General features: G+C 35.4%; 1 protein-coding gene across 1 annotated transcript; it reads left to right on the top strand.

The window, feature by feature from the left end:
• The first annotated feature begins 6208 nt into the window (after nt 1–6208).
• LOC145144365 (protein PAF1 homolog) lies at nt 6209–11225 on the top strand. The gene is made up of 13 exons (XM_079074862.1): nt 6209–6343; nt 6459–7649; nt 7915–7983; nt 9216–9323; nt 9414–9603; nt 9672–9745; nt 9877–9996; nt 10069–10174; nt 10243–10329; nt 10412–10480; nt 10570–10641; nt 10738–10878; nt 10978–11225. Exons 2-13 carry the CDS (start codon nt 6730–6732, stop codon nt 11080–11082), a joined length of 2061 nt encoding a protein of 686 aa, XP_078930988.1. The 5' UTR covers nt 6209–6343; nt 6459–6729; the 3' UTR covers nt 11083–11225.
• Nucleotides 11226–12342: the final 1117 nt, after the last annotated feature.

Raw genomic sequence — 12342 nt, 5'->3', positions numbered from 1 at the left:
CCAGGGCGGTCCGGAATAGACTGAAGGCCCTGCGAGGCGGTCCAGACGTGTCGAAGGCGCGGAGAGCGGTCCAGATAGGCTGAAGGCCTACGAGGCGGTCCAGTCAGGCTGAAGGCTCATTATGCATGTTGTTTGCTTATATGTTATTGATATGTTTTATGACGTTGGTATTTTGGGGGTAACTCACTAAGCCTTCGAGCTTACATTTATCGATTATTGTTTCAGGTACTTTTGATGATCGCAGGAAGGCGAAGGCATGATCGTACACCTCCATATGTTTTCACGATTTGATTATGGGATACTCTGACATTATACTGTTTTGAAAACAAGTTTTGTAATAATCATTGGTTTTGAAATGTTTGAAAAAAGTTTAAATTTGGCATGATTTTTATGGATGTTACACCATCTAACAAGATCAAGAAGAAATGGGACAAAATGCAAGATCTATCACTCTATAAACAAAAATATTGGAACTTGGGGACTTACAAGAGTCCAGGAGGTGCACAATAAGATGGTGAGAAGAGTTGCTTGCTGAATCCAAGTCTAGAAGTTACATCCTTCTTCTTTTAAACCCCAAAAATCAACAAAAAAAGCTTAGAGAGCAACAATGGAGGCTAGGGTTTGTTTGAGGGCTGATAAAGTGTGATAAAGGATGAGGGTGAGCAACCCTAGCCATCACATTCCCTTAAATAGGGCGCAAACCCTGGAAATTAGGGTTTCTCTTAAACAATTGCCACGTCGTAGCTATAGGATGCCACATCGTGGCGTCCATTTAAAATCTACGACAGATCAACCATCACCACGTCATGGAATGCCTTCACTACGACATGGTACCGCCCAAAATCAAAAACTCCAAGAGTCCGGACATTACAACTAAATTCAGTGGCTTAAAACACTTAACCAACTTTATCAACATCTAATAAGGTCTAAACTTTATCCCTTGAAGCCCAAGACCTTTACTTCATCAAATTACAGTTCACAATCTTGAAATAAGAAACATTCTGAAACTAGATGTTACAACTATTTTTTATGAAATACGTGGATCCTTAGTCAAAAGCTCCTAAAGTCATATGTGCACCATATGGTTCACATACTAAATTTTATGATCGTATTAAAAAAATATATGGCTCATCAAACATAAAAAAATGTATATCTAACATATATCATAGCCTAATAATACAAAACAAGGGACCTAAAAGGGACATTTCATCAAACAGGTAGAGTACATCGCTATGGGGTGGTATTTGTGAATACAAAACAGGGGACCCAAATGGCACCATTTTTATAAGGTATGTAATATTGTTGTGCCCCTACATAGGAGCCATCAACTCCTATCACAACACTATGGATGTAAGGATTGTATGGGTTATATGGAGACTGTGCATATCCATAACTAGGTTTAATATAATACACATAAGGCATAATTTTTGTCTGTGTGCCTTGAACAATACATAGTAGGAATTATGAGCGATGAAAGATTAACAAAAGTTTTGAAAAACAAAATGAAAGAGTTGGTATGCTTACTACGAACTTAATATTTTAACCATCCACACCAAAAACTATAAAGTAGTCATCCCAATCACCTGGTGATTCCAATTATGTTAAACACATGACAGAGTCAGGTACTGCAAGGTATTAACTTTATGTTGAAAGTTAAAAAAGAAATTAGAAACATACATGTACAAATAAGGTCGTAATTGGTAGCAGAATTATAATATATGCCTTAATCAACACAAATTTGGGGTGCTTTCGTTATACATAACTTCAAGTGGTTCAAGAACACTATTTGTTAATTGTGAATTTGGGTCAGTAGTGCCTTGAATATTGGAGGAATGAAACATCATAATCAACTTGAAATTGTAACTTGTAAATGTAACACACGATTCAAGGTACTTTTCATTTTTGACTCTTGGTATGTAAATATATTGCAGATTTGGTCCCTAGGGGACGGTTTTGCCATTTTTGAAAATCTGGGAGTACGTGGGGGCGTACTTCTCGTATGCAGGGTGTACACACCTAGGGGACAAACATTAAATTTTAGGGTTTGGACCCTATTTGAACAACATTATGACCCATGATCCTCTCATTTCTCAACCTCCATAGCCCTTCGAGTCCCATTTCGAAACCCTAGCCCCTCTTGAGGAGATTTGACCCTCTTGTGTGTGTTTTTAGTGTATGTTGGTGAGATTTGAGGAAGAAGAGCTTGGAAGAAGGAGCCTTGATCAAAGGAGGACTTGTAGATCCAAACTTCACACATCATTTCCAGCTTCATTGATGTATAAAGCTTGGAACTTGCTCATTGTATGCTTAGATCTAGTCTTTATGAAGTTTTGGTCCCTTTTTGGTCATATGATGAGATCTAATGGGTTTCTTCCACTCTAGAAGTTAGAAGTTACTTCTCTTGATGTTTCTGAGGTCCTTAGTCCATAAAGTTAGCATCTTGATGGTTGTGGATCAACCATGCATGTGTTTAGGTCCATTTGGTGAAAGTAGAATGCTACAGTAAGGTTTGGGTTCTTTTGAGCCATGAAAAGGCTCCAAGTTCATGACTTTATGGATTAATACGTTCCATAAGACTTGTATCTGAAGTTGGACGAAAAGGTATTAAGGGAATAAGACCCTAAGTTGGATTTTGGGACTCTGGCCAGTACGACGGGCGTACTCTGTAGTACGCTGCGCGAATTGGGTCAGCAGGCCGTAGGTTGGGTCAACGCGCGTACGCGGTGCGTACGAAGAGTATGCAGGGCGTACACTGTGATTGGGCTTCTTTTGTTTTGGGCCTTCTTTTGGACTTGGACTCCCTTTGAACTTTGGGCCTTAGCTGGATTTTAGGCTTTATATCTGTTGGGTCATAGTTGGACCTTAGGTTTATGGGTTGGGCCATTATTGGGCCTTGGACAACTATAGGGTTATTGGTTCAAGCTAGTTGGGCCCAGTAAGGGAAAGGGTAGAATAGGCTTTTACCTTAGAGGCTGAGGGTGTTGGGCTGGGGACCCTTGTTATGGTTTTTGACCTAATTATTAATTAGGGTATTGTTTGATTGTTTAGCGCGGGGATTTTCTGGGTCAGCAGTCCGAGTATTTATCTGATTTTCAGCAGTTTGAGGCGAGTCTCCTCACTGTGCTTGGCGGGTCGAAGGCACCAATGTCGGCCTATGATTTATTATGATTAGGATGCTAGTTGTCTGTGTGACTCTTGCATGAGCAGTATGTGATATGTATATCGGGCGGGGTCCGATGCCAGGCGGGGCCTGATGGGTGTATTGTATGCTATTTATCTTAGTGATTCTTGCATGTGTTTATAATGTCGGGCGGGGCCCGATCCAGGCGGGGCCTAATGAATGTGATGGGTGGGGTCCATCTCATGTTATTGACTGATTTGTTCTGAGCGAGGCCCGATGGTTGTTGGGAATGGCCCATTGTGTGTTTGATATGTATGGTATGAGGTATTTTGGGGAACTCACTAAGCTTCGTGCTTACGGTTTTCAGTTTATGTTTCAGGTACTTCCGGATCGAAGGGGAAGAGCTCGGGATCATCGCATCGCACCCATCACGACATTCGTTTATTTGACTCTGATGTATTGAGATGATTGAATGATATACTTTGATTTTCTTTTATGGTTTTATGAACACGTTTTGGATGATGGTTTTATTATTATTAAAATGAAAATTTTGGTCTTAAATTTTAGGACGTTACAGTAACTATACATATATGTTAAATATTGATATTTTTAAGTTACATTATGTTTTGATATTCTAGGTTTAATTACCAGGTAAGCATGTGCACTTCCATGTTTAAGAACATTATATACACCCATTCCAGGACTGCCACCACTATAAAAACATACATGGTACAACTCAAACACGTTCTTTTTTTTTTTTACACGTATGATTATAACCATCCATATGTGAGATAATTCTTTCTAGAAGATTTTATAATCTCATATACAAGTCATGAATGGAGTTCTATAACAAGACACAAATGTAGCAAATATGAAATCTAACCTAATCTTCTTTTCATCAAATCATAGAAATATAAAGGGTGGAGGAAAACATATATAGAAACCATTTCCAACATTCAAAAACATTCAAGGGCCCAAACAAATGTCTATAAATCTTATACAATCTTCAAACTTGGTAAATTCAAAGAAGTTAATAAAGAGAAGGAATCTAACAAACATTATACTAAGCCTACGATGCTCATAACACTGATTATTAAATATATTTTATTGCTTCCATTTGCTGAATTTGTGAAAGCTTGAAATTGTCCACTTCACAACCTATTACTACCGAGATATTCCTCACCTGATATAAATATACACCAACTCTCAATATAGAGTCCCATGAACAATCTAATGTCTCTTTCACTGTCATCTCCAAAGCATGGGAAATATACGAAATTATATAACCATAAGTTCTTTGGGGAATAAACATAATATTAAACATTCCCACATGCGTGTTTCCAAATGCCAAATACCAAGTCTAATTGATTTGAGATAAAAAATTTCAAGTTTAAATAAATATTGTGAAAAAATGACTTACTTTAAATCATAATCAAGTTTCATTTCTAGTGCGACCAACAATGTAGTTTTGCCTCCACCTGGTGCACTTAAAAGCAATGCCAACCTGCATTTAACCATGATTACTATATACCATCCCAAGGAGAAGACTAAAAAACGAAATGAAGGTTTGAGAGAGAGAGAGAGAGGCAACCTAGAATTGGATGAAAGCAAGAGGAAACAAATGAGCAGGTGTAAAGAAAAAAAATCATGTGACAAAATATTATGAGAGAATATGGAGAAATCAATATCTGAAAACCTAAACATCCTTACCTTTTCAGGTAAACCTAAAATCAACAATCTTTACCAATCAAGGACGTGACCTTACGATTTTATAGCGGTGGCTGATATATATATATATATATATATATATATATATATATATATATATATATATATATATATATATATATATATATATAGAGAGAGAGAGAGAGAGAGAGAGAGAAAGAGAGAGAGAGAGAGAAAAGTAATTATCGTTGATACAAAGATAACAATGAAATATGATAACTAATTTCACTTAAGGAGTTAGTTGCTGCAACTTACAATTGTTCATTTTTTGAAGTTTGAATTCAATCTAGCAACGATTCCCTTAATTCTTGAAAGCAAGAGTATAAAGTAGGATTTTGTTCATCAAAATTGAAACATGTACATAGTGGTATACGATTGGATGTTATCATACTCCCATTATTATCGACTTCTATGATTTAAAATAGTAAGAACGATGGCTTCGTATTTATATGCTGAGCCGTCTTAGAAAGCTGGTGTGTGGGAAATAAATTGCATGAAGCATAGGGGAGGGGGGGGGGTGAAAACCATGAAAACGAACGTGGGAAGAAGAAGGAGGGTTGTCGGATGTGTGTGAGGTCTGTGAAACACAAAGAAACAGCCATAAATATCTGTAAATATGGAGTTTAAGTGGCCATGATTGATTATGATTTCGATGTAAGGGATGACATTATGGCGACGGTTATCCACTACCTGTCGTCAATAATATATACAATATCACTTTTGATATATTATGAACTGTATAATTTGTGAAACTTAAATTATTCTTACAAATTCTATTTTACACAACCATTTTATAATTATACATAATATAATATAATAACCGAACATACCCAAATGAACATAAACGAACAAACATAAATGAATGTCTATGAATGCAAATGAACGAGAATGAGACGATTATTCATGTTTGTTCGTTTTAATCAAAACGTAAACCAATGTAGGACTAGCCCACTTGGTAGAGGTGAAAACCTCTTAGATTGGAGATCCTAGATTCAAACCCAGACGTATGCGAATTAACTAACTTAATGAATTTAACCTCTAACCACTTACAAACCGTTAAAAAAAACCAAAATTGATGTAAAATCTTGTTTCTTATTCATCAATTTATCAAAAGAATAAATGAACGTTCATTCATCCAACGGTTCCTCGAAAAACTAAAAACTACAAAATCTAAATGGAAGTTACTTTAAAGAAAAAAAAAAAAAAACAATCACACATTGGATTCAATTGAACACGCCCCTCTTCACCTTGTAGCGTCATAGCAATATACCATATGAATAGCTTGACCGCTTCAGGTCTTGCATCTCCGATCCTTTTTCCGGCCACTTCCTCCATCTAAGTACGCCCAAATACTCTTTCACTTATGTATCGACGCACATTCATCAATCTGATACACCTGTTTATCTCTATATCTCAACATCGAACTTACGATTCGCCTGCTGAGACAGATTATTCGCGCTGCAGATTGATTTCAGCAGCAACGTTATTTGATTTGTGAGCTTTTTCATTAATTTATTGTTTATATACGGAGCTTGATCTCGTTTTGTATTCGTGAAGGCTTTGATCTAGCAGTTAAACAAGAGTTTTTACAGAATTTTTTTTGTTCTAGGGTTTCAAATTTGGCTTCGTCTGTTTCTTGCGTTACCGTAAATTAATTTCGAAGAGTTGGTGATTGATTGAGTGTCTTTTGAGTAGAGATATCCAAGAAATTGAAATCCGTGAGTTAAATTTAAAACTACTTCGCCTGCCAGGAAAAAACGAATCCATAAACTTTCATGTTTTAGCTTTTTTTCGAGCAAAAGGTTCCAATATATCTATCGGTGTCGTAGGGTTTTAGTAGACAGTGAGCTCTGGTTCTGTAGATTCAAATTCTGAAAGGCATGGCGTCATACAGGCCGTTCCCTCCACGACCTCCTCAATCAAATTTTGGTCCACCGCCACCACCTGCCCTGCCCAATCTCACCTCTCTTCCACCTCCGCCACTTGCCCCTCCGCCTCAACCAAGAGGAAATCAGTATTCACAGAATTGGGGCTATACTAATTCGAACTTTCAACAGGGTGGTTATGTGGCTCCATCTGGAAACCCTGTTCCCAATCAACAACAGTTTGCATCATATCCACCTCCACCACCACCAGAGTCTGCATATCCACCGCCACCACCTCCTTCCCAGACTGCACCACCAGGGCAAATGTATTTTCCATCTTCTCAGTTCTCCCAGTTACATAGCCAACCTCTACAACCGCCGCTGCAACCACCACCACCACCACCTCCACCTTCCTCTCCCCCCAGTTCTTCAGTTCCCCCGCCTCCTCCCCCACCATCACAACCACCATCACCTCCCCCACCCCCTTCGGCTGTCCCTATAAATAACCAAGCCAAGCAAAGCAGACACGATAGTTTTAAAAGGCCTTCCACTGAAGTCGAGAATTCTAAATGGCGTGATTCATCACATTCTCATCACGCAGGTCCTTCCAGACAACATTCTAAGCCTTCTACTTTACCTCCTTTGCCAGCAAGAAAATCAAATGGCCCTCCTGGTAGGGTTGAGACTGAAGAAGAGAGGAGGCTGCGCAAGAAAAAAGAAATGGAGAAGCAAAGGCAAGAAGAAAAGCATAGGCAACAGGTGAAGGAATCTCAGAGTAAAGTCCCCCAAGAGACCCAATTGTTATCTTCAGGCATCAAGCCACATGGTTCAGTTAGTGGCTCCCATATGGGCGATAGGAGGGCTACACCATTTTTGAGTGGTGAAAGGGTAGAAAACCGGTTGAAGAAGCCAACAACCTTTCTATGCAAGTTGAAGTGAGTATGTCATGAGTCATGACACCAAGTTTTTATTTTGTTTCTATCTTCAAGCAACATACCACTCAATTTCCTTAATTTGTTGCGAATTATTGTTGCTTTGTTTTAATTGCGGTCCTTTTTAACTCCATTGACTTCATGATATGGAATCTCTTTTAGTCGGTATATTTGTGGCAGTAGTTTTGCCTGATGCAATTTAATAATTCTTTTTCCTTCTAGATTTATATGATCCTGAATGTTCTTTACACTTTTGTGCTATTTGAAGATTCCGGGATGAGTTACCAGATTCAACATCTCAACCGAAGCTTCTGTCTATAAGGAGAGATAAAGACCGGTATGCAATTTACTCTTAATTAACTTATAACCTATATATGCATTTACCTACATAACCATAAAATGTTTAAACCATGTTCTTGTACAAAGTTCCCCCAGTTAAACATCCTGGTTGCTATGGCCCATGGGCCATGGGTAAAGAGTACAAGACTAATTGGCAGGTGCTTTATTGTTTGAGACTACCAAACAAGATTTCGTACAAGCTTTTGAAAACAAAACCACCAAATATAGATATAGATATCATAATATCTTTGAGCCTTTTTTCTCTGCAGTTAGAATCCCAAAACACATAGAAATGATTACTAAAACAAACTAAATCACGCTATACTACGCTTTACATACCACACACTAGTAAACACATTACTCTAGTTACAATAATTCTATCAATTCCACCTAAAATCATAACTTTGCATTAAAATGGAAACAAAATGCTTTAAGAGACAGCTTATCTTTGTTCATGAAATATCTTCCTTGATTCTTATTATGAATCCAAGTTCGCATGACCAAAAATCTTCCAAATATATCCTCCAAAAAATTTGTTCGCTCCTTCCTCTTTCACACATAACTTGGCAATAATTAATTATTGTTACACAGAGTACTTGCATGAAATTAAAATTACTGTAATACTTTCATTCAAATTCAAAAATAAATTGCCTGCATTGGGTAGTTACAGGTCTTTCTGATGGTGGGTCTATTTTGAACAGGGTTAAAATCTTCGATCGAAATAGTTAAAAAAAAGAAAATCTATTTGTGCATGGCTATATATTTTTTTATGTATATGATACATCACTGGTAGTTACATATTTTTAAACTTTTGATTTAAATATCTTTCTTATTCTATGTGAAAACTAGTTTAAAATAACACACAAAACCTGTTACCTGTAAAACAGTTATCAACCTATCATATGTTATCTACTTTTATCATCTTCTCAATCTAATAAAAACATAATAGTAATATATACTACTTTGAGATAATTTCAACTAATGGATAGATAACAAACCACCTATTCAGTTTCAATTTATGTGGGTAGCTCTGCCTCTGTGTGACAAAAGAACTCAATATTTAAATTTGATCCGACTGCTGAAAATCATTAGAAACATTACATTACATAACTACACCCCTTTTTTGGGTACTCTATACTTTTTTGTAATCATTGCTCATTTTGCAATTTTCAAGTTCTATATATATAAACTGGTAATAATGTTAGAAATAATATATATATTTTTTGTCAGAGCTGCGAAATACGGTGTGACTTCATTAGAAAAGGTGCATAAGGCTCAGTTGTATGTTGAGGCAGACCTTGGGATACCACTTGACCTACTTGATCTGAGTGTATACAAGTATTACTTCTTTCTGTGTTTGTATTTTTCATAAAAAAAAAAAATGAACTCTCCTCCGTAATGCGTATATTATATTTATATTTATATTAGTGGTGGGACTGGGAGGGATGAAAATCAGCATATTGCCCCTGAAGATGAGAGACTGTTGGTGGAAGATGTGTGTGTGACCCCAACAAAAAAAAACGGGTTAAAAAGAAAAGAACGTCCTACAGATAAAGGCATGTCTTGGCTTGTCAAGACACAATATATATCTCCTCTTACCACCGACACCACAAGACAGGTTGGTTGCTTGCTTGCTTTATTTATGATATGTAAATATATATATATTTTTATAATTTTTCTTTGCAGTCTTTTTCTGAACAACAAGCAAAAGAACTACGGGAAAGACGTGGTAACACCTTATTAGACAACCACAATAGTAGGTATATAATTTTCAATTTTCAATTTCTATATCTATATCTATATCTATATCTATATACTCCCTCCTGAATATATATATATATATATATATATATATATATATATATATATATATATTTTATTTTAATTGCAGGGAAAGGAAGATTAAGGACATTAAGGCTTCATTTGAGGCTTGTAAGGCGCATCCTGTTCATGCAACCAACAAAAAACTACACCCGGTTGAGATTTTGCCATTATTTCCTGATTTCGAACGGTACAATCAATAACTTTATTTCTTCATAATTACCCTGTTACCCTTTTAAACTTATATAATTTTGATTTGCAGGTGGGATGATCAATTTGTTGTTGCAACATTTGATGGTCCTCCTACTGTGGATTCAGAAAGCTACAATAAAATGGAGAAATCTGTTCGAGATGCCCATGAATCTCAGGTACTTAAAAAAAACTTTGTTGTTTTGATTTTGACTTTGACTAATTTTGAGTTGATTTTCCAACTCAGGCCATTATGAAAAGCTTTGTAGCAAGTACCTCCGACCCTGCTAAACCCGACAAATTTTTGGGTTACATGGTTCCTTCGGTTGGTGAGGTAAAGTAAAGTTAGTTAATTTTGTATTATTTATTTATTTATTTATTGTTTTGTAAACTAATATGTAACGTGATGTGTACAGCTGTCAAAGGACATGCACGATGAAAATGAAGATATATCATACACGTGGGTTCGTGAATATCGTTGGGATGTATGTGTTCATTACTTCTTCTATAAACTCGTTGGTAATAGTAGTAGTTTTTGGGTTGAGAAAATAATATATGATTTTTTTTTTTAAAGGTGCGGGGTGAGGATGTGGACGACCCTACAAATTTCCTTGTGGCATTTGGTGAATCAGAGGCTCGTTACATGGTATTATTATAAATTATAAACTATAAATAAATGGATTTTACTTTTTTAGATATTAATATGGTTTGCTTGTTTTGTTTTGTTTTGTAAATTCATCAGCCTCTGCCAACAAAGCTTATTTTAAGGAAAAAGAGAGCCAGGGAAGGAAAAACAAGCGATGAGGTTGAACATTTCCCTGTTCCTGCAACTATCACAGTCAGACAAAGGTCAACCGTTTCAGTTGACATGAAGGAATCCGAGGTTTTGTTTTCATTCATTTTTATATTATTATTATTATTATTATTATATCTTTGTGTTTATTTATATTCATTATCATTATACGCTCTCTATTTGTTGCAGGGTTATATGGATTCGAAAGGGAGAAGTTCGAATGCTAGACATGACATGGAAGATGATGGTGATATGGATCGATCAAGTGGGGGCGAATATGGTTTGTCGGATTGATCATCCATCTAGGCTAATTATGGAAAAAGATTAACAAAACTGTTAAAAGGAACTGGAAAAATAGAATGTAAACAATCTGCAGGAGGTGTACCAGGTAATTCTTTTTTCTTACCTTATATTTATATGTCATCCTTTTTTTACCCTTTTGCTGTTTGCATTATTATATTTATATCACAACATTCAATGATGTTATTAAAATGTGTACATTACATTATTAAGCATGGTATAAGTATAAACCAGACCATGTAATGCAGTTTTAGCAAAATTTATATATACTACAGCATTGCTTTCGAATTGTTTGGTTCACCATGTGTGTGTGTGTGTGTATATATATATATATATATATATATATATATATATATATATAATATAATAAAGTGATCATTGTTAGTATTTCATTTGATATTGCTTCTAACTATAAAAAAAATTAATTTTGACTATCAAACCTTATTGTGAAGGTGCGTTCTCGTACATATCTTGTTGCTCACTTGATAAATTTTGTCGAGTGCAAGTAGGATTTTACCAATTGGAATGGAAAGTGGTATTGCAAAGTTTAGAGAAATATCATTTATGTGTATATAAATTATAAGAGAAATTAAATATTTTTAATTTTTTTCTTCCTATTCATCCTCCTATCACTTTTAGATGACGACAAGTGTAATAAAATATATTAATTTTATTAAATAGAACAAATGTCATAATCATAAGTGTTAAGTGTTGTAGGAAGATAGTAGGAGGAAAAAATAGGAGGATATTTGATTTCTCAAACTATAAACTATTGTAAATAGTAAGTTGACTGTGAGACTTTATGTCCAAATTTTGACATAATTAAAGAATGTTCTAACATTTTATATGCTATATTTTACACCAAAAAGATATGCTTTATGTCCAAATTTTAAATAAATATGCTTGCAATATTTTTCGCTAAAAAGATACATACAAAACATTTTCCGAGTACCTTATAAGTGGGGCTTTTCTAGAAAACGGGTTGGCTAGAATTGAAGGATTGTGTGAAATGCTGGAAGTTCTTAAAAATGCAGCATCGCTACTAGTTGTTTAGTACTTAAAAACATTTACCTAAGACTATGTTTTAAAAAAAAACATTCCCTAAAACATCCACATACACAATCTCAACCAAGTTCATATTTTTACCACTTATCAACAACCTAATACATAATACAGCCAACAATACAATTTATATAAGATTTTATGATATATAAAAAACATATCAATATAATACTTTATTTAAATAGAGAGTTA

This window comes from Lactuca virosa, chromosome 1, assembly GCF_052849685.1.
Source record: "Lactuca virosa cultivar CGN04683 chromosome 1, Lactuca_virosa_CGN04683_v6, whole genome shotgun sequence".
Taxonomy (NCBI): domain Eukaryota; kingdom Viridiplantae; phylum Streptophyta; class Magnoliopsida; order Asterales; family Asteraceae; genus Lactuca; species Lactuca virosa.
Note: the sequence above shows the minus strand (reverse complement) of the source record. Positions and strands in the feature narration are given on the sequence as shown.